Source organism: Triturus cristatus, chromosome 7, assembly GCF_964204655.1.
Source record: "Triturus cristatus chromosome 7, aTriCri1.1, whole genome shotgun sequence".
NCBI classification, from domain to species: Eukaryota; Metazoa; Chordata; class Amphibia; order Caudata; family Salamandridae; genus Triturus; species Triturus cristatus.
The window spans coordinates 1,171,380,094-1,171,403,298 of record NC_140590.1 but is presented as its reverse complement, the minus strand read 5'-3'; the positions used below and the strand labels follow the sequence as shown (position 1 = coordinate 1,171,403,298).

At 45.6% G+C, this 23,205-nt stretch overlaps 1 protein-coding gene across 1 annotated transcript in view; it reads right to left on the bottom strand.

The window, feature by feature from the left end:
• Positions 1-17,037: 17,037 nt before the first annotated feature.
• SEPTIN1 (septin 1) overlaps positions 17,038-23,205 on the bottom strand; it is a 53,686-nt gene continuing 47,518 nt past the window's right edge. Inside the window, exons 9-11 of the mRNA XM_085618463.1 lie at positions 20,199-20,364; positions 18,839-18,929; positions 17,038-17,257 (exon numbers count right to left, since the gene is read on the bottom strand). Coding sequence (XP_085474589.1) covers positions 17,177-17,257; positions 18,839-18,929; positions 20,199-20,364 — 338 coding nt within the window. The 3' untranslated portion in view covers positions 17,038-17,176. The remainder of the gene's footprint in view (positions 17,258-18,838; positions 18,930-20,198; positions 20,365-23,205) is intronic.

Genomic DNA, 23,205 nt, shown 5'->3' with positions numbered 1-23,205 from the left:
GAGGGTTCATATGCTTGGGCTTTTACCTGTGGATGAGATAGTGATAATGAGGTTGGCACAGACAGTTTTGTTGTTGGAGTGTATTTTACTAGAGGGAGAACGCTGAATTGGGTTAACTGAACATAATATGGTATATACACAAACAGTTCTTTTTTAAGATGGCATTTTAACACATTGTTCTTTTTACTCATAGTTAACCCCTGAAGAAGGGCCAAAGTCGGCCCGAAATGCATTGGGTACATGAAATTTTGTGACTGAGGATGTATTGAGTATTTATTACGTGCTCAGAAAAAGGCCCGGATGGGTATATCTGCAGCATAAGAAGCAATGTAAATGCCACTGCACCGCACGTGTGTTTGTCAAGGTGAAATAAAAACCACGCTTGAAATTCATTTGGAATATTCTGGAACAATCATTTGGTTAAATCTGGAGTTTTAGACGAAGACATATGGTGAATGACGCTAAAGGCTGTGCACCGGACTGGAGTGGATATTTCTCCCGCGCATCTGGAACCAGCTACCGCTGGCCCTAAGACAATGCCCCGACTACTGGAAATTTAGGAAAGTTCTCAAAACCGTCCTGTTCCCAGCCAGAGTACCTTGATCTATGCTTCACTGCCGCATCCGAGCGCTGAGATACCCCCCCGGGGGTGATTCACCGCACTTTATAAATAATAAAATCAATCAATCAAATCAAGGTTAAAATCATCCCATTCAGAATCAATGTGGTTAATTATGGGAGATTTTGATACCAACCTAATGTTGACAGGGCAAAGGATATGTACCAGGATCTTGAAGATGAAATCTGGGCCATTCCTAGACTCCACAAGCAGTGTCAAAGGTCTGACAAACAGTGTAAGGTCCTAGGCAACACCTTAGATCATCTAGGTTTAGGCATTCTAAATGGCAGGTTTGAAACAGATACACCAGTCGGCTACACTCACTTCTCATGCTTCAGGATGGCTTCTCTTGAATACAAATGGGTGTCTGTAGCCCACTTTCAGTACATAAGCAAGTTCAAAGGGCTTCCAACCCTGCCAAGTGACCATGCAATGCTGAAATGTGATGTTTTGGTTCTAAGAAATCGCCGACCCACTGTAAATCACAATGGAAGGCAAGGGGGCTTGGAACTCGCCTTCCCCCTTCACCCTACTTAATGACGGACACTGCGCAGCTGTGCTGCTGGCAAGGGAAAGCCTGTCCGCGCCCCAACCGTGCCCAGTGCCAGAAACCCTGGCCTCCTGAACTGCCTCCGCTGTGACACCAGCAGCCGCCACGATCTCAACCCCGTACGCAACAACAACTGCCAGCTCTCGACACTGAGCAACACCCACAGCCCTCTCTTCTGCCTTTACTGCCTTCACTGCTGTCGCACCTTCACCCACCTCCGTACCTCAGCTCCATCACCCAACCAACTGACCCTCACCGCACCCAAACCGCTCAACTGCATCCTCCTCAAAGTACGATCCCTGCAAAAACACCCCACAGAGATCTGTGACTTCCTCGACGACGCCTCACCCGACGTCGCCTTATTTACTCCACACTGGTCCCTATTTATGACCCCTCCGATCCGCTAAGAAATACTTACTTTTAATAGCCAGCCGGGACGGAAGTACAACCGGCAGAAAGATTTTTGATCTCCTTCTAATTGCCATAAAGCCCTGAAGAAGTCTCGGGGTACTTGACCAGACGAAACACGTGTTGGCTGGGCAACCGTTCAGGATTAAAGGAGAACACAAAAACTCCTGATTGTTCATTGTGATTTCTATTACATGTTTGCACATTGAATGTCCGTTTGTGTTAAAGTATGACATAGAGTAAATACTCGACAGCTATATGCTATATGTAGACCTGCACAAACTCCACTGGCTCCCGGCAGACAGAAGAATAAACTTCAAACGCCTCACCAGAACAGCATATCTGAACAGCCACTTCTCCTTTCACGCACCCAAGAGACACCTCCGCTCTGCCCAGCTTGCCCTGGCCACCACCTCAAGGATCTGCAAGTCCAGAACTGGAGGAAAGTCCTTCTCCTTCCTTGCTGCCAAAACCTAGAATACCCTACCCCACCACCTCAGACTATCTCCTACACAACCTCAGTTCAGAAAGGACCTCAAGACCTGGCTCTTCGAATGACCCCAGCATTTAGACGGATCTGCTCCTCACCTCCCCCCAGCACCTTGTGAACCTCACAGGTGAGTAGTTGTGCTTTACCAACCCTTGATTGATTGACCCATCAAAAGAAATAAAATGGAACACGGACGTTCAAGAAGGACTGGGAGTACTAGTGGACCAGTTCTTAGAAGAGCTCCCCAGAAGGAATGCAGACCAAAAGTTAGTTATACTGTATTTTTGCTTTGTGCTGCACTATTTTTAAAACTTAAATCGCCTATCGTTTTCTTGGTCTGGATAGTAGTCGTTTTTTGCGGAAGGAGAGTGGTGCAAGTGCTGAGAACACTTAGTGTATGTTTTTTAAAACTCCTCTGTTAGGCAATTAGTTACTTTTGCTTTGCGCTTTGTGCTCTTGATGGAACCACGCCGTCATGAGCCACGGGCGGGGTGTGCTCATGACGGCGTGGTTCCGTCATGCCGCGGCCGTTGGCGGCCGCTCCTCCCACGCGGCACTAATTCCCCGCCTGTGCGGGCGAAATAGAGAGTGGGCGGAGTCGTGACGGAACCACGCCGTCATGAGCACAGCTCGCCCGTGACTGATGACGGCGTGGTTCCTTCATGAGCACGGCGGTGCCGCGCTCACCCCTCACCCCCCCAGCGCTGCGGCGGAATTCGCGCCGCAGCGAAGGGGTTAAACTTAAATCGCTTACCGTTTCCATGGTCTGTCATGGCTGAATAGTAGCTGTTCGTTGCAGAGGGAGAGCTGGTGCAAGTGCAGCCCACTTCCTGGTCGTCTGTTTACAGATGCCATTTGTAAGTCAGAAGCGTAGTCATTAGGTCTTCCCTAGCGATGCAGCACCATGCGCTGCTCGCGTAAGCGAGATCTATTGTTGCCGACTTGCTTAGCGATGCGGGACAGAATAGGTGCACACGCGTAAAAGACATCAGCTGTGAATGCGTACGGCGGCGTTAGCTGAAGTTACAGGACATGTGCACGCGTATTATTGATGCCGCGTTAACACGCCTCCTGCTTGCCGCGCTCGCACAACACCGACCGCTTATTTAAAATGCGCCTCGGCGTGCTCCTGTTGCCACCTCCCTCGGGCCAAGCCTCGTTATTCAGTGTGCGCGCTCGCACAATGCCGACAGCTTTTTCTTTTTTGGGTCCATTTTACAGGGGAGCAAATAAACAGAAGGAATGTAAAATGTAAGGTTGTGTCCTACCTTCTCGGATTTAAACTGGTGACTGCAGGCTGCACATGTATTGCTTCTTCCGGTAAGTTAACCTAAAGAGCTGTAGTTGTTTCTTCCATGCTTCAAAGCCAGGGCTGCTGAGATGCATGTGCCCGGAGATGTTCACGTGCGTAGGGCTCGACTCGCTCCCTCTCTCCCACCCTTTCTGCGCGCACGCAGGACAGGAGATATGCACGTGTGCTCGCACAACGCCGACAGCTTATTTAAAATGCGTCCTCGGCGTGCTTCTGTTGCCACCTCCCTTGGACCTAGCCTCGTTATTCAGTGCGTGCGCTTACACAATGCCGACAGCTTTTTCTTTTTTGGATCCATTTCAAAGGGGAGCAAATAAACAGAAGGAGGAAAGTGAAGGTAATACCTGTTTATCGTAAACAGCATATGCAGTGCTTATGTCTTCCTGCTGAATATATTTCGGTAAGATTGGGAAGGCTCTGACATGTTATTACATTTGCTTTGGAAAGGTGAATTTCAGGCGTGGCTTCAGTGATGTGTTCTCGTTGTGTATTCACTAACAATTTCATTGACGTGGACAATATACACTTAGGTATGTCGCAGTGCAGCAATATCGATCCTTTTTCTGCCGGCATGGAGCAAGTGTGTAGTGGGCAAATTGAGCATTGTTGTTTCCGAAAGGCCACTGGAGTCTAATAATTTAGACTCCGTAAAATATCTTTTACGTTTTAAAGAGGGATGTGTGAGCTGTTCTTCAAGTTTCTGAATATGGGTGCAGGGTCATATCCCGAGCACCCAGTTTATTTGCTGTAGGGTAAATCGAGTGGGTATCTATTGGGGAGAGGATGGGGTCCGTTGGCTAGACTGCCGACTTTGGTGCTGGAACCCAGGGTTCAAGCCTCGGGGCCGCGTCCACATCCTGTGATTCTGGGCAAATCACTTAATCTCCCCGTGCCTGAATGTGTAACGTAACCGGTGCTCATGTAAAGCGCTCCAATACCATCGGGTCGAGTTCACGCTATATAAATATGCAAAGAAAAATCTACTCGTACTGTAGTGGGAAGTGGTGTCTATCCTTCATACTTTTCCTCCGAAGTAGTCTGATGACCTATGCTCCTCTGCTTCGGCAACCTGCCCTCTTAGAGCGCTGCTTAGTAACAGTGCAGATAATGGAACATTTTATATTTTGTTTTTAAAAGTGTTGCACACAGCGCTTCATCTTTAACATGGTGGTCGTGCTTTTGTTTGCTTATGCGCAGCTCGCCCACATCATATTTACTAATACTATTTTTTATTTATATTTTTGAAAGCGTGCCATGCTGCACTTTCGCTTTGTAGTAGCACCGAGGCCTTCATTTTCTGCGCACCGTGCTTAATATGTACGATGGCGGCTAAACTTTTCTTTTCTTATGCGCGGGTCACCAAAATCAACTTTGCTAACATTTATTTATTACTTTTTAACAGCGCGCCATGCCGCACCTTCACTTTCGTAGTACCGGTCACGCCTTCCTTTTCTACACACCGCTCTTCATATTTAAAATGGCAGCCGCGCTTTTGTTTTCTTCTGTGTGGCTCACCACAAACAACATTACACACATACCACCCGGTCACAAATGCTATCTTACAGGAAGAACAGCGGTTGGCAATGGCAAGGTAACTGGCACAGGCTCATCTGATAACATATTATAATATATTCACTTTGGTCTGTTTTCCTCATCTTACATTTGCTTAATAGTTAAATACGTTTAGCATTTACTTTTTATTCTACGCAAAAACCAAACCTGACATTTTATGGATAGGTAAAACACTTTGTTATTTACAACGCCAATAGCTCTAACTCTTGAAAATGCGAGACCTATTGCATTGCAAATGCTTGTTTTTTTATGCTAACACAAGACCCTGATACGGTTTTTGTCACGGAGACATGGGCGAACGCGTCGTCCGTTCTCGACTTATTTGATGCAGTTCCTACAGGATATACTATCCTTAGACTGGATAGGGTGGGCAGACCTGGAGGTGGTCTAGCAATTGTGTATAAACTTATATCAGTTACATGGAGCTTTTTAAGTGTACTAGTGTGTGAGACTTTTCGCATCTCCATAAAAATCTCACCCACCAATTCATTTGCCAGCATTCTATTATACAGACCTCTGGGCCCTAGGTCCATGTTCCTGACTGAACTTGCAAATTTGATTAGAAAATACCTAGACAAAAACAAAATCACTCTTATGGGTGACTTTAATTTTCATCTAGAGGAGACCAGGAGTAGTGATTCTAGAGTACTGATTGATACTATAGCCTCTCTTGAACTCCCATAACTAGTTAGGGCCCCCACACGTACAGCGGGTCACAACCTAGATGGGATTTTTTCCAATGATTTCCGGCTGTCTTTGAAAGAGGTTTTACCTAGCCATTGGTTTGATCACCAGGCAGTAGCCTTTATTTTAGATATTTCTTGCACTCAGACCAAAGACACTCCTGACACCACCATGACACGTAAAAGGACCTGGAAGGGGTTCTCTGCGGAATCCTGATTTAGTGCTTAGAAGCAAGCATTGCACAGAGTTCAAGGATGTGGACATGGGAGCTGCTGAATTTGCAGCTTGGCTGAGCTCGGCCTCAGATATGGTCACGCCCATTAGGGGAATTAGAACTTGCAGGAAGATGCCTACAGCACCATGGTTTACCAAAAGGTTATGACTAATGAGGCAGGCCTGTGGACGGCAGGAACGTGGCTGGAGGAAACAGTATGAGGAGCAGGAGAAAATCTTATTTAGGAATGCCATTAGAGAAGAAAAATCTCTCTTTGATACTAATACAATTGAGTCTGCAAACTCCTCTAAAGAACTCTTTTAAGTTATTTATCAAGTTGGCAGAATTCTTCCACTCTAAGGTTTCAACATCTATGAAGAATTAGCATCTTCTAATTAAGATGAGCGCACAGACTCTGGCCTTACTGTCTCACAGCAGCAGAGCCTCTTAGCTACTACTGAGGTGGAAGCGACACCCCTAGTAAAATTGTCATGGTTTTCTTCTCTGACTATTGATCAAACGAGACAGAATTGCAAGCTAAAAATCGGGATCACCGTTTGAGACTTGTGCCCCTAAGATCCTCCAAATGGCAGCCATCACAATAGTTCAACCTTTAACCGCCATTATGAACAGAGCGATTAATTCTGGGTGCCATCAACATTTGTGGAAAGAGGCAGCGGTCAGGCCTCTGATCAAGAAAGCTAATCTTGACCCGAATGACCTGAAGAACTATCGACCCATCTCCCTGCTTCTAATCATGGCTAAGATCTTGGAGAAACATCTTAACCATGATATGATGGCACACGTAGAGGAACAGAGATTGTTGAATATCTCACATTTTGGTTTCAGATGCCATCATGGAACAGAAACTGCCCTGGTGTCTGCAACAGACAGCATTAGGCATCTAGTTGACGAAGGCCAGCTGCGACCCTGTTCCTTTTGGATCTGTCTGCGGCCTTTGACACTATCTCTCCTACCCTACTCACTGAACGCTTACAAGCTTTGAGTATAGGAGATATGGCTTTAAACGCCTTTCTTCATTCCTTACAGACAGATCCCAGATGGTTATCATAAATTAGTTTAAATCTGACTCTTTCTCCTTCCTCAGGGATCTTCCATGACCCCTAGGCTGTTAACTTACATGTCTCCCTCCTGGCTGTACTCATTGGCTCCTTCAGGCTACAGTCTGTGCTGTATGCCAATGACACACAGATCATCGTGTTCATCTCAAAAGACATGGATGGCATCGTGGGCAACTTCTACAGCTACATGAAGGCGGTGGCCATGTGGATGGGAAATAATTGCTTAAAGCTGAACTGCAAGAAGACTGAGGTGTTGATGTTTGGGAGCCAATCATCAATATGGAACCAGAACTGGTGGTCAGACAGCCTGGGGACATTACCCACTCCAATGAACTCAGTAAAAAAATCTAGGAGTTATCCTGGATTGTGATCTGTCTCTGGACCTCCAGGTCAATCGTACTGTGGTGACCTGTTTCTGAATTATCAGACCCTGTGGAAGATTTTTCCATTTCTCCCTTCCCCTACAAGGAAACAAGCTGCCTTAGCTGTAATCTCTTCCAGACTGACTATTGCAATTCTCTCTAACTTGGTGCTAATAAGAAAACTTTAGCCAAGCTGCAGCTTGTGCAAAATGCAGCAACAAAGTTGACATTAGATATCCCCAAGCATCTATCAGTCTCAGGAGGATTGCTTGAACTTCACTGCCTTCCTGCATAGAAGCATGTCACTTTCAAAGCTATATGCATTGTTCACAAAGAACTGTACAGCACCAGCCAGGGTGGAATCAAAACCACGTTCCAATGGTATTCCCCTAGTAGACATCTTGCTTGCCAGCCTACAATTTAGTTGTTATTCCGAGAGTTTGGATAAAGAGATCGGAGGTAGAGCCTTTTCAGTTGCGGCTGCCAGGCTCTGGAACCCCCCCCCCTCCATTTGACCTGCATGAAGCTGCATACTTCTTTCAGGAACACCTTAAAAACCTGGCTCTTCTCTCTGTAAGAAGATTAAATACTGCATTATAGGCTCTCTCCTTGGGCCGAGTCCACTCTAAGGATTAGCGATTAGTGCCTTGATGCCTTTGGGCATTTGTTGCGCTATATAAATTTGTTACCTTGTTGTGCACTGAATCTCGTGAGCTGTCCTGCCTTAGGTATTTGCGACTCTTGCTCCTTCCCGAACTACACCACTGCGCGAGTTAAGCATTATAGTCCTATGTAACGGACTGTGGGGTTCGTTTTTTCCCTTTTTCTTCTGCTGTCTAGCGTTTCTCTCGGGGGGAGGAGGTGGGAGGGGGGTACGGCAGGGGGAAAGGGAGGGGTTTTTTGCTTGGGTTTCTCCTGATGCTATGTGAAGCAATATGGTGGCCGCTGGCCTGTGACATGAGCCTCATCTCTTGCTGCATCTTATTTGTTAATAACTCAATAAACAGATTTCATACTAAAAGTACTCCACACCAGTTTAGAAAAATAGTCAATATTTGTCTGAGCAAAACAAGACCAAAACGAAAAAAAACTGCATACACAAGCTTGCAAGAATAAATAAAAAATCAAGAAGTCAATAGCTCCAACTGGGGCTATCTGGTCGCGCTTGACCAGGACAAATCCAAAAGTTCAGTCCGACTGTGATGGAGCACACACTGGATAAAGGAGTCATGCAGACCCCTTTGACAGTACTTTGGATGCGTCAGAAATCAAAAGACAATGAGAGGCGCAGAGGAGGTGAGGCATTGCGGATGCAGGTGATGCGTCAGTTCCTTAAGGCAGTGCAGGGTTGTTGAGACTTTAATGCTCCGGAACGATGCAGTCCGCAGAGGAGGTGATGCGTCATTTGCTAGTGTGAGACCTCAGTTTATGAAGATGATGTGTGTTGGTGATGCGCCGATGTCAAGAGTGTGATGCATTGATTCTTCGGCTTCAATATCGAGCTGCAGGCACTGCGACGGTTGGAAGCCATACAATGGCAGTGACTGCATCAGAGTTGGAACGGTGTGTCACAGACTTCGATGAGGCGGTTTTCAAAACTCACGCAGGGGCAGTTTTTTGGAGGCACTGAGGTAAAGACACGGCTACGTTGTAAACTGTGGTCGATGCACCACGCACTCACTGAGCAGAACCACAACGTTGATTTCATAGGGATGAACTGGTTCCAAAATAATGCTTGTTATCAATGCGTAGGTTTCTTGGTTGCAGCACTAAAACTCACTTCCAAGGGCCCAGGAATGGATTTGGCACCACTTGGCAGAGCAGGACTCATAACAGAGGAGCCCAGGTTCTGGTAGCAAGATGCAGGGAAAGGCTTTATAGTCCTTGAAGCTTCAGCAACAGGAGGCAAGCTCAGTCAAACCCTTGGAGAAATTTTAGATGCAGGATGTAGGGTGAAAGTCCAGGCCTCTGACTCCCAGGCAAGAAGCAGCAGGCCACACAGCAAAGCAAGCAGCAAAGTAGCAGTCCCTCCTGGCAGCATAACAGCTCTTCTTCCTGGCAAAATGTCCACAGTCCAGAAGTGTTCTGAGTATATGGTGTCAGATGTTCAGTACTTGTGCCTATTTTAGCCTTTGAAGTAGGGAAACCTCGAAGAAAGATCTTTTTAGTACACAAGATCATGCCCTTCCTGCCCTGGCTTCAGAAACACTACAGGGGGGTATGCAGCTCTTTCTGTGGGGACAGGCACAGCCCTATTCAGGTACAAGTGTCAGCTCCTCCCACCACTCTAGCTCAAGAAAGCTCATCAGCCAGGTGATGGGTCATCACAATATGCTGGGCACACCTCCCTTTGTGTGTGACTGTTTAGAGTGAATTCACAAAGTCCAACTGTCATCCAAACCAGACGTGTATTATAGGGCAGGCAGAGGTACAGAATGGTTATGTAAGAAAATGCCAACTTTCTAAGAGTACAACTAAGTTGTACTGTTGTATTCAGTGGTCCGCAGAGCCACTCAACCTGGTGCACACACGATTGTATCAGTCTATTTATTGGTCAAAGTTCTGTGTATTGTTTGTAATTTGATTCTTTTTGAGTGCATCACAGCTGTTTTTTCCTCTCAACTTTCTAAGAGTGACATTGTCAGACTTGCAATGTAAACACCACCTTCACTAAAAGATGTGTTTTTAAATTGTGAGTCCAGAGACTCCCACACTCCAACTTTCTATCTGCTCCCAATTGGAAGATACACTTGTAAGATGTTACAAGGCAGCTCCAACGCTAAACTATGGGATGGATAGGCCTTGCTGTAGTGAAAAACAAATTTAGCATTTTTTCACTACCATGACATGTAAAACACCAAAGTACTTGTCCTGCCTTTTAATTACACTGCGTCCTGCCCATGGGGCTACCTAGGGCCCACCTTAGGGGTGAATTATATGTAATAAAAGGGAAGGTTTGGGCCTGGCAAGTAGGTGAACTTGCCAGGTCGAAATGACAGTTTAAAACTGCTCACACAGGCACTGCAGTGGCAGGCCTGAGACAGGTTTGAGGGCTACTCATTTGGGTGGCACAATCAAGGCCTGGGCATAGCGAGTGGGGTTTCCCCCCCGGTGGGCCGTAAGGGTGGGGGCTGTTTTTTGACCTGTGGGGGCCAATATATTACTGGTTGACGGTTTTGCAACAGTGCTGCAATATTCTAACACGCGGTGTTTGACACTACCCCCCCCCCCCCCCCCGCCCTTCTCTCAGTAGCAGGGCTGCTTTCTGTTCCTAGTCCGGCCGTGGGCACAATCAGTCCTGCAGGCCCACTAGTAGCATTTGATTTACAGACCCTTGGCACACACAGAGCACTGTACTACGAACAATATACCAATCATGTAAAAAGCAATCTTCTAATGTTTTAGAGAAGAGAGCATATGCACTTTAGCACTGATTAGCAGTGGTAAAATGCCCGGAGTCTGAAAGCCAACATAAAGAAGGTCAGAAAATTGGTAGAGGAAGGCAACCAGTTTGGGGGTAAACCTGCAAAAATGGCCAGGTCTAACTTGGGTTTTCTACAAACTTCAAAAATAGATGTTGAATCCAGATCTCCGACCCCTCTTAAAGGTGATGGCTAGTAAGCTACTATCAATAATCTTGTATGGGGCACCGATATTTAGAGGCAATGACAAATTGGCTGGATAGGGCACAAGCCATCTGTTACAGAAGAATATTCTCCCTGCCGGATTGTACAACACATGCCCAATTTCATCTAGAATTGTGCTAGTCCGTGCAACATCTGATAATGAATGCTACATTCTTAGTCTATTGCCTAGAAGCCAATAAAACAAAAACGACATATTAAAATATACAATATGGAGAGAATAAATTCTCCACTTTAAGGATGGTATAGTTATTTGTAATACCTAATTGATTGATCTGTGCGCACAAGAGATCTGTGCAAGTTACCTCCCAGCAGCCTTAACTTCGAAGCTGCTGCTAAAACAAGCAAAATTAATATCTATGGAGCGAGTTGTGTGGGTACCGAAGGGAAACGCTCATAGCAGCTGGGCAGCGATGTTTTATCAACCAGGTGTTCTTCTAACCTACCTGGTGGGGGGGGGCAGAAAGTCCACTAGACACTAGGGTGGATTTTTAAAATAATTATAGGGGTGGGGCTGCACATTATGGCCATGCCCTCACCCCCAAACGTCATTGTGACAATCTTTCTGCCCCTTAGAGTGCAGATGGGGGTAATTAGTGCTGATCTCAGGGGGGGCAGAAAGCCCATTAGAAGCCAAGGAATGTGTTTTCTTTTTAAATATATGGGGTAGGAGCTTCCCAGCATGGGCATTGCTATGCCCCAGAGATGGGGATAATCACAAAAGCCCACTAGACTCCAGCAGGGAAAGATTTATTTTTGTAAATATAAGTGTGGGGGCTGTCTACCTTGGGCATGGCCATGCCCCCTCTCAAGTAAATGGGACAACAGTCTTTCTGCCCCATCCGCGGGAAAATAGGGGTAAATACCCGATCTGCCCACTGTATGTCAGCAACATATTTTTAATAAAATAATGGGGTGGGTCTTTCGTATCCTAATTTCAGGCCCCACCCTCACCCCTAAAACCCCAAAAGTCTTTCTGCTCCCCCGCAGATTTAAGCATCACATCCCAATAGCAAGCAAGAGTACATTTGATTATTTTGGGTTTTGTTTTTACGTATGGACCAGGAGAGTGTGGCTAACTCAGAATATCGTCCCTCTTGCTATGCTGAACGACTTAACTTTTTGGGCTTGGGTAGGCTGCCACCTGGAAAAACCTACTAGACTCAGACAGTTCTGAAAACTAGACATCTGGGGGAGTCCAAGGTAGTGTGCTTCGCATGCATTTCACACCATTTCTTTACCCACAATGCTCTGCAAACCTCAAATGTTGACTAAAAACACAAACTTTCCTCATATTTCTGTCAGGAAAACTTTTGGAATCTGCAGGGAGGCGCATATTTCCTACCACACAGCATTTCTCCAAGTTTTCCCTATAAAAATGGTACTTCACCTGTGTGGGTGGGCCTAAAGACCTTGACACAAAAGGCCCTAAAGTGCTATGTGGAGAGATCAGCAATAGGGGTAGCTGTGGGATTTGGGGCCGTGCTTTGGTGCTGTGCTTTAGTGCCGCTCATAGAAACCTACCAACCACAGACATTTTTTAAAAGTAGACAAATTGGAGATTCTAGGGTGGTGTGCCTTGTGTGAATCCCATGAGGGTTTCTTACCCACAATGCCCTGCAAACCTCAAACTTTGCCTGAAATTACGCATTTTCCTTACATTTCTATGAAGGAAACTTCCCAAATCCACAGGAAGCCACAAAATTCCTAACACCCAGCATTACCCCACTTGTGCTGATAAAAACTCTGCACCACATGTGTGGTTGTGCCTAGTGCCCGTGACAGAAACAGATCTAACCAGGGTCAATAGGAGTCCCCTTTACTGTCACGGTCACTAGGCCCATCCACACAAGTGGGGCAGTGTTTTTATCGGCACAAGTGGGATAATGCTGGGTGGTAGGCATTTTGTGGATTCCGGATGAGTTTTAGTTATAAAACGCACAGCAGGTATTACGTTTTGTAATTATTTCTGAGTGCTAAATCACCTGAAGTCCCTTTTGTCTCCCCTAGAAATGGGTGTAAGGGTGAATCCCACGACGTTCACTGTGGTCTAACACCCCTCCTCTGCAGATACCTCTGCTGTTGCCTCGTCCCTGTTCTTACTTCTTTGAGGAATGACCGTCTGCAGACAAGTGCTCACTTGAAGAATTCCTAAAGACTCCTTGTGCAGCAGGGACTCCTTTCTCACACGTGGCTCGCCCTGCCCAATTTCCAAACCACAAAGAGCGATCTCCTCTCCAAATGCACATTTTTTTCTGCCAGTTCTTGGCCCTTGCAGGAGATGGTCAAGTGAAATGATGCTTTCTAGGATCTATTTAGAACTTTAGCGGACATTGAGTAACAATGTTGTTATCTGTGTGTTAGCAGCCAGATTAATATAACCTGGCGCGAGATATGCCCTGGGGTGCCAGGTGAGTAGAATGTGGGGTTGATGCAAAAGGAGAAATTAATTTGAACAGAAGTAGTTCTCTGCTACCAATGTGTATGGGTAGCAGGTGGTTATGTCTGTTTTGAATACGTTTTATTTCTTTTTCCAACAAGGCAGATTGTAGACGCATCCGGCAGCTTCCTGCAGACTAGTCAGTTTCTTGGACGATAGAGTCAGCAGTTGGGCCCCAGTGGTGCTAGAATGCAATTTTGCGAAAACTGAATGGCCACTTTGACTTTCCCATCAAGCTACTTGAAGTTATCTGGGGCACCTTTTCCCAAAGTTGGAATTACTGACAAGCTGCCGGCCATGCATTTACAGCGTGTTTGAAAGATGCCTTGATTCTGCTGCTGAATCTTCTGCAGCATTTCCTGCATGCGGCGGAGCTGCAGGAGATAAGTGGGAGTGCTGTCAGGTTATGCCTCCTCACACATCAGAAGTCCTCAAGACATATGCACAGTTTCTCCCTCTCACACATTCTATCCCTGGTAATTTGTGTACAGACTTTTCTCTCTCACCTGACAGGCAAGTACTGTTGGTCTGCATTATAGATGAGTCGAACTGAGGAGGTGGAGGCAACGGTTGAAAGGGTGGAGGCAACGGTTGAAAGGAAAGGTTTGTTATAGTTCTGTTAGGTATACAGTCGGTGGTCAGCAATAGGCAAAATGGCGCGCTAAGGTCTATCACAAGTACAAATAAGTTATGGCAGGTAATCTGGCATGGTGCATAAGGTAGGGAAAAACCACTACACGTGTGTAGCCAGCAGACCACTCTACTATATATACAAATCCTCTGCACATATTTAAAAGTAAATACATAAAGTTTCATAAAATATCACAATGATGCTTGTCTTTGTATTTTCAGATGTCTCTAATTCAAGATCTTAAGCCTTCTTAGCCAACACGTCGCTGTTACAGGGGATTACCCCGTGACTTCTTCAGGGCTGAGGTCAGTCTCTTAGTTCCGGTGATAATTCCAACCCGGAAAATTATTTTGAATCTTTATGTATTTACTTTTAAACGTGTGCAGAGGATTTTTATATATTGTTATAGTTCTGTGATGGCTTCAAAACCATGACTCAATCATCTACGCCCCACTAACATTTGCTGATTTTGAAATCCTCTGCACTACTGGTCGAAGAAGAGCGTCAGCAGCTGTATTCCTAGCATACGTCTTCTCAAAACCACAGCAAATTAATGAATTAGTTCCTTATTTATCTTAGGGTTAGGATGTTATAGTGGGGGTTCTCCATTTCTCTTCTAGGGAAGATTGATGTTGAAGAAGTATTCATATCAACCTCACATGATGTTCTGTAATGATGGTTGTTCATTCAGACATTGGAGAATCTCTTGAAAGTGGCCAACATAGCAGCCGCGTCTGCATCACCGAACCCTTAACCTAAACCATTCGTCTACATGTGCAGTTACTTGTGAAGGCATATCCAAATCCCATTTATTGGTATGAATTTATTCCGCTTTGTTTATACTCTAACACAGAGATCCACTGCAGAGCTCTTGCTAGCCATGTTTAGCCGTCTCAATAGTGGCTCCTACTTTGTGGTACACTTTGTCCTTATCTCTTCGGCCAACTTAAAATCACTTTGTTTTTACATGACTATTGAAAATTTGAGCGTTTCTGTGTGTGTATATGTGTTTGTAGGAACACCTTAGTTACAGGTATGTGAGAGACTGCACGGTGGGTCTTCAAGACTGTAGCAGGTACCCTGCTGGCAGTCGAGCTGAGCACCAGGAAACCAATGTGTTTCAAATCATGGGAGGAAGCTAACATTCTATTTCATAGAAGAAGCAAGGGCGCAAGAGGTAATTTGTTGTTAAAGGACTGCGGGTGGAGGTGATGTCTGATTGGATGACTGCGTGTGCATGGGAGTGCACACTTAGGGCCTGATTTAGATCTCGTTGGACGGGTAACTCCATCACAACGGTAACAGATATCCCGTCCGCTGAAATATAAATCTCATTATATGCTATGGGATTTATATTTCCGTGCATGGGCTATCCATCTCGGTTGTGACGGAGTAACCCGTCCGCAGAGATCTAAATCAGGGCCCTTAGTCCTCCTAGGTGTTGGGATTGCTTAGCCTCCAGCTGGTGTCCAAGACAAGCGGAATGCTGGATATGGACGATGCCCGTAGGGCAGATCTGCGAGCTGTCTGCTCCACTGAGCTTAACTAGGTGGCAGGGACCTGTCATCACACCCAAGGCTGAATATACTGGCACTATGTCTCGCCAAGCAATGGCAGCCACATCTCCTTATGCTGTCCGCTGCGTGCAGTCAATCTATACATGACACGCAAGAAAAGAGAAGTTGCTGGGCCCGCAGTTGCTAGAGAGGCAGTAAGTGGGTGGCATGCAAGGAGTTGCCATCAAGTACTACCAATCCAATGGGTGATTTACTGCATATCCAGTGGGAGTTTGAATGCATAATGGGGCGACTTACCTCTGATTTTGACACATGTTCCTTGTCACAAGCCTCACGCATCTAAGCCGAGGGAACAATAACATAGGCCATTACCTTTGGTGGACCCAGGATCAACATTTGGGTCAACTATCCCCATACCTACTTTAAAAATCAGCCGTTTACCTCACCGTTTAGTTTTCCAATACAAAGAGGTGATGTAATACACTTCTGGGGTACTTTACCTCTACTCAAGGAGGCTTTAGGTGCCCTTGCAAGGCAGGGAGTGGAAAGCGAGAAGGTACCTCAGTATTGGGTGTAAGTCAGTAGGGCTGAATTTGCGAGGGGCAGAAAATAAGTACAGCCCTGGTTGTATGTTTTTGCCTGGCCTTCGAGAAAGATGTATATGAATTTTCTTGCATGTTGCCCTGATGCATTATGGGCTGTAAATAAACATTTGGAGTATACTATCAGCCAGCTGGTGTTTGTTTTGGAGATGTATAAGGGAGCATTTTTTGGACCTGATACCAGAAGGATTAGAAGAGGTTTTGCGTGAGAAATGTCACATTCATATACTATATGTAAATGGGCGTCTTTGGTATTTTCTGCATAATTATGGATTTGCCACACTTGCTATATAATCGCCCAACTGCGGCTTCATTTGCAGATTTTAAGAAAAAATTATGTTTGTTGCTCAAACAGAACAAAAGTTACTTTAAAAAAGCTGACATGCATGTTCCGGCTCAGTGGAAGACCCTTTGCAAAGGTTAACTGGTCATCTTCCAGATGCTGATTGCTCTAGTTAGGTGTTAACCGGATAGAAATAAGGGCAGGTTATACCCATATAATATTATAATGTATAAAGAGGACAAAATAAATAAATGCTGCCACAATTGTGCTGCACTATGCTGCATAATTTGCCTTTTCTTGATATATAAATTTAGTCAAACCTGCCTCATAATTTGATCCTCCCCTGCTGCATAATTCCAGCATCACTGAGTATACCTGACACATACACCACAGTGTGTACAGGAGTGTTCATAGTGCCCCAGCAGGACAAATAAAGGGTTACAGATAGACTGGAGTGCTGAAATATTTTTAGGACTCAATCTGGAGTAACAGTAATTAGTCATAGGAGAGCTCAATAATAATAACATAACTTGACAGCGGCAACTCATTGGTGTTAAACACTGGCATTTAGTTGAAAAGCATTAGGAGCATCAGCCTTTACCTGAAAATCACTATGAAGAGTGGGAATGACCATTTTGCACAGCTGCAATTTTTAATAAAAAAAGTCATAATCATACAGTGCGAATAAAGGCGTTTGGGGTAGGGAGAATGAGTGACTGATGAGGCGGGTGGTCTCTTCAAACATGTCTGACTTCTGGTTGCGCGCTCACAGCGTCTCTGAAAGCTCGCCTTGATTCTGCTGCATCTGCTGCTGCATCTTCTGCAGCATTTCTTGCATGCGGCGGAGCTGCGGAAGATAAGCAGGAGTACTGTCAGGCGATGCCTCCTCACACCTAAGAAGCCCTTTAGGCTGATGCCCAGCTTCTCTCACACACATACTAATCAGTGGCGGCTCCTCCACTAAGGCGGAGGAGCGTAGCCCACTGCTTTGCAGAAGTGTAAATAAAGGGAAAATAAAATTATAAAAACTGGATGTTATTATCATTTTAATTGTTCCTGCTGCAGCAGCTTTGCAGGGCGGGGCTGCTCTGCTCACAGAGGAGAGGGAGGAGTGGTGGGCACTCTGTTCCTGCACATGAATGTCTGGCGGTCGGTCTTGGGCCGGCAAAACAGTCATGTGCACTTTGCATGTTCTCCACCTAGGCTGCATTACAGCCTGGGTGGAGAACATGCCCAGGCTCTCAGTCCCCATCTGAGCGCCAGACCACACTCAGACCAATCACAAAGGTGCATTGCGATTGGATTAGGGAGTCTGGGTGTTTCCTGTTCTGGCCTGACGCAGAGGAGAGATCAGGTATGTTTATTTTTCTTTTTTTACATCCCTTGCCCCCCGTCCCGCCACCCGCGATCCACACCGGCCACCACTGCATACTATCCTTGGTAATTTCTGGGTACAGACTTTTCTATCCCTCTGGCCTGACAGGCACGGTAGTCTTGGTCAACAGAGTGATTCTCATTACTATGAAATACTTTCCCTGAACAACATCCACTCTCAAACTTAATGTCTGTGACAATGACTTCTTAGTATCCAAGCCATTCATGCCATGTGCCTATTCGAGAGAAACATATTTGTAATATAAACACGAGAATAACTGCTACGTTTCCCAGGGATTTTGAGTGGAATAAAGGGAAGATGATCAGTTCCTGAGCAGGTAAGGCCATTCTCTCCTGGCCCCTATTCTGTCTGCAGGGAGGGAACTGACAGTGTAAGGCTGGATTCTGCTCTCACTCCAGGGCCAGATTTATCAAGCCTTGGCACTGGTGCAGGTTCACAAAAAGTGACGTTAACCGTCGCAAATGCTTGTATTGGAATTTCCTTCAAGATTTGCCCTGAAAAGAAACCCAAAAGTAATGCAAATTAACACTCTGCATTAATGGGGCGTCCCGTACTGGTAAATAAGCTTTCCCATGCAGCCACCCATGGTTGTTGATGGAAGGACCTGTCTACTAAAAATGGTAGACAAGACTTTCCACCAAAAAACTACATCTCCTCGAGGCAGGCGTAACATTTGAGAAAATGTCTCTTTTCTCAAACGTTCTAAGTTTGTGTGCTGTAATCTACAGTCACCTACAAAGTTAGAATTTTTTTTAAACTATGTTTAAGAATTTTGTACTGTAAGGGGAGTCTTCCAATACAAAACCTATGCTAGACATCACTTACACACCCTTGCACTATTTTGAAAGGCAGCCTAGAGGGCACTTGTGTGGGGAGAGAGAGAGAGCAATGATGCCATATCTTAGTAGATATATCACTGTCCTGCTCTCTTCCTGTCACACAACACAGGGCAGGAACGATGCTTGCTGTACTGCGTCTTGTGAGATCTTATTAAATTAGCTCCTAAGTGTTTTCAGTTCCACTCCAACTCACCTCCTCGTCCTTCTCACGGATTAGCTTCTCGGTGTCGGCAAGAGGCATCAGGGGCAGAGAGAGCTCTGTGGCACTTTGACGGGAGAGTTTACTGGCACAAAGCAGGAAGAGAAAAGATAAGAAGTAAACTTCAAGAATCTGTAAGCATTGATTTGATAAAAAGCAGTTTAGGTTCCAAGAAAGATTTTATCTTGTTCGGACAGGCCGCAAAGAAAAATGATCTAGGTGGGCTTTAATTCAGTTGGAGGGAAGAAGTAAACAATCTGGAGGCTGATCGCCTTTGGAGATGGTACCAAACTGCCCAGGTTTCTAAATGTCTGTCCCTAGAGTTAGGACCCGCTGAAGCTTTCTACAGAAGTGACTGAAACCCACCGAAGCTGACTTTCACTGGTATGGAGACCTACAGAAGCTTTCTCTAGCTGGGTCTGGTGTCCACAGACAAGGCGTACAGCTTGGTAGAGAGCTTGTGGAAGCTGTTGATGGGTAGATGAATGTATGACGTTACATCGCGGTCTTTACACCGCAATACGTCTACAACGCAGTCATTACAACGCAAGTCGTTAAAATGACTTGAGCTGGAGGGCGCTGGACTTAGGAATAGTATGATTTACTATTCCAACTCCAGCCTACGTTACAGTAGGGAAGGTGTTGGAATAGTAAATCATACTATTCCTTAATGTATAGCGCCATCCAGCGCAAGTCGTTGACGACTTGCGTCATAATGGCCACGTTGTAAACGTACTGCGATGTAAAGACCGCGTTGTTAAGGATGTCTCCCAGGTAGAAGTAGTGGCTGCCTCAACTACTCATGTAACTGCACCTCAAACTAGATAAACTACTGCTGCTGGGCCTGGAGCCCTCCAGTGCTCCCCTTAGCAAGGCCTGTAGAAGCTGCCTGTATTGAAGTGTGAAGCCCCCATAAGAACACATAGCGGGGAACAACCTTTACAACGCAACTTTTACAACGCACTACCATTACAACGAAACTGTTACAAGGTGAGTGCATTGACAACGCAGGACATTACAACGCAAGTCTTTACATCGACTTGCACTAGATGTCGTGCTAACATTAAAAATAGTGTAGTTTACTATCCCAACACCTTCCCTACTGTTACGTGGACTGGAGTTGGAATAGTAAATTACACTTTTTTCATGTTAGCACGCCATCTAGTGCAAGTCGATGTAAAGACTTGCGTTGTAATGTCCTGCGTTGTCAATGCACTCACGTTGTAAAAATTTCGTTGTAACAGCATGCGTTGTAACGTCATACATCCACACATAGCTAGGCATTGCAGCATAGAAGCTGTTCACAATTGTGCCTCAAGTCCATCCATACAGCCCGTGGTGGGCCGGCACTCACTTCCTGCTGCTGCGCTCCTTGGCCCCAATGCGGGTCATGCTCTGGATGCACTTCGCCCGGTAGTTCTCGTAGTGCACCTCTTGGGTCACATCCTTCAGGTCCTGCATGTGCGTCTGGATCAACATGTTCCGCAGCTTCTGGAAGTCACAGTGCGCTTCGTTCTCCACTGTGGGTGAGAAGGCAAGAGCAACAATTGGAGGGGCGGTGACATGGTCTTTAGAAACAGGCCATTCCCTGGAGTTAGTAAAATGGCATTACAACTGGTTCTTTTGAAGAAACACCTAAATCCTATTTATGAGTAGTTCTAGCAGGGTACAATATGGTTCTGTTCTTGTAAGCCGCTTCGGTCTAAATTATGAAAATATCATCAGTATAGCATTCCAAACCTTGATGTAATTATGATAAGGATTCGTTTGAGGATACATGTGCAAACATCCAGCATGGTACATGTAGAGATTAGCCATGCTTGTGGCAAAGTGCTTACCATAGAAGTGCCCATAATCTGCAGGTATAGTTGGTCTTTGAACTGGAAGGAATTTTCTGTAATAGCTAAGGTGGCACAATACATTGTGAAATTTACTGGAGAGATAAGAGTCATTTCTAGTTTTCTAGTGTATTAAGGGCCTCCTATTGTGAAATGCTAGTATAGAGGGCCTCCACGTGTAAACCAATCAGGATATTGTTACTGGAGTTAAAAGTACAACTTCCAACAGATTTAGGACATATTTTGTGTCCTGTAAAAAGGATGGCATGGACTTTACACCTGGTCTCAAAGAGAAGTCTATAAACTGGGAAAGTGGTTCTAGAACAGCCCCAATGCCTAGTACTATCTGTCTGCCTGGTGGAGATGTTCTCTGTTAATGAATTGTATGTATAGTATAAAAGTACGGGGTAGTGGGAATCAGCCACGGCCGCTGCAGGTAAGAGCATTGGGTTGGTGGGGCCGGCTGGGGGGGATTTCGAGAGACGACCACGAGGGAAAATTAATTATTTATTTAATTTTCCCTTGTGGTCATCTCTCAAAATCCCCACTAGCCAGCCCCACCACCCCACCGCTCTTACCTGCAGCGGCCGCGGCTGGTGGGATTGTCCCACAGGAGGAATTCTGCTTCATGTTTAGTTATATTATTTTAAAGGCCTTTCTCTGCCAGATGCTTAATATTTTTTTCTTTATAAACAGATTTTATTGTGTCAATGGTCACATACAGCTTGGCCCCCTCTAACTGAGGGCAACCGCCATATCATACACCACAGAATATTGATGTTGACAACTTGTTTACAGTAATTCTGGATTTTGCTCGTGTAGTGGGGTCTGGCAGTTCTGTGCATCATTATGTAATCCCAATCATTCTGCCCAGTGGTCTGTCGAGCACAGGCAAGCAATAGCTCCCCTTTGTCAGCTGGTTTTATCACTGTGTCTGAATCCGTCGCTAGTGATTTTATCACCGCCATGTCTTCATTAGATAAGTTATGGAATGGGCTTTTATAATCCTGTGAGGGAGCCTGTCAGGTCCTTAATCACTGCCGGTTCAAATGTGCTTATTGCTGGGGGAATCATGCGAAGAGGAGAAAGAAAAGTCAACATTGAAGGCAATACCCTGGATATGCGAACTTTTCTTCCAAAACTAAGACTGAAATTCTTTTTATTACAACAATTGAGAATGTAAATTTGGGGAATAAAACAGGCCTAAAAAAACGGTCGACTTTTGTTTCTCCTCCTCACATAATTCCCCCAGACGTAAGCACGTTTGAACAGGCAGTGATGAAGGACTTGCCAGCCTCCTCGTTTACTTTTGTTTGTGTATGTGTGAGGCCCAACATGTTGAGCTGGGATCGCCTGACTGAATATGTTCTTCCTCCGGTGGAGAAGGATCTGGGAAGGGTTGATTGAATAGGCACTTGGTCACCGAGTGAAGAGGTATTACCGTGATACGTTTGGAGGTCTGAGATGTATTTGAGAGCCTTCTTGGATAGTGATGTGCAGTAGCGGCTGGCAGGGAACGAGATTGGAGGGGTGAAGGGGTTGCGGAGGGAGGGGGTACAAAATAAAAGGAAACACTTACCACCTCGCCGTGTCTCAAGTTCTCAGTCGTCTCTCCTCCGTCGCCCCTCATCTTCACTTCTCCGTCGTCCCTCATCGTCTCTCTGTGGCCAGAACCAGGAAGCACACAGGCTTCCTCCCTCAAGCCAATCACAACGCTGCAATGCAGTGTTGTGATCAGTCTGAGCGCCGTGGCTCGGAGCTCAGACGGGGAATGGGAGGCTGGGCATGTTCCTCACCAGGCTGTGTAATGCAGCCTGGTGAGGAACATTTGAAGTGCGCAGGACTGTTTGGCCGGCAATAGGAGGCCAGCCAAGCAGTCATGCGCACTTTGGAGAGCAGCAACCAATGCTCCTCCCTGACTTCATGGGAGCCCAGCACCGATTATTTTTGCTTTTACACTGCTCGGAGATCAGTGAGGCGACACTCTTCTGCCTTATTCGAGAAGCCACCACTGGTGATGTGTAAATCAGCATTGGGATTGGGAATTGGCATTCCTCCTAGAAAGATAGCCAGTGAGTGTTGTGAGGGGTGCTGGCTTGTCACCTCAATGACCTGCTTTGGGTAATAGATGAACCTCCACAGTGATTTAGTACTGGATGTTTTTTGTGATGGAAGGAGTTTGTAGATTGGAAAGGAAGGAGTACCACAACAATCTAGCTTTGACGTGATTAGGTAATTTTTTGCATTGAGGTGTAGTACCAGGAGTTCAGTGTCAGAATATAGCCTGTGATAAATATTGTGGTTTAAATACTGACTATACATATTTACCCCCACTGGAGTAAATACCGTAATGTATATATAAATAGGACACAATATTTATGTCCGAGGATATATGTGAATAGAATATTCTGCCCTGCAACCAGCGCAGGTGCAAGTAACATTGAACATAAGGTGTATTTGTAAAGCGCAGGTTCACCCAGAAGGGCATCTTGGCGCTGAATAACAGATGTTTATTGTTACCGA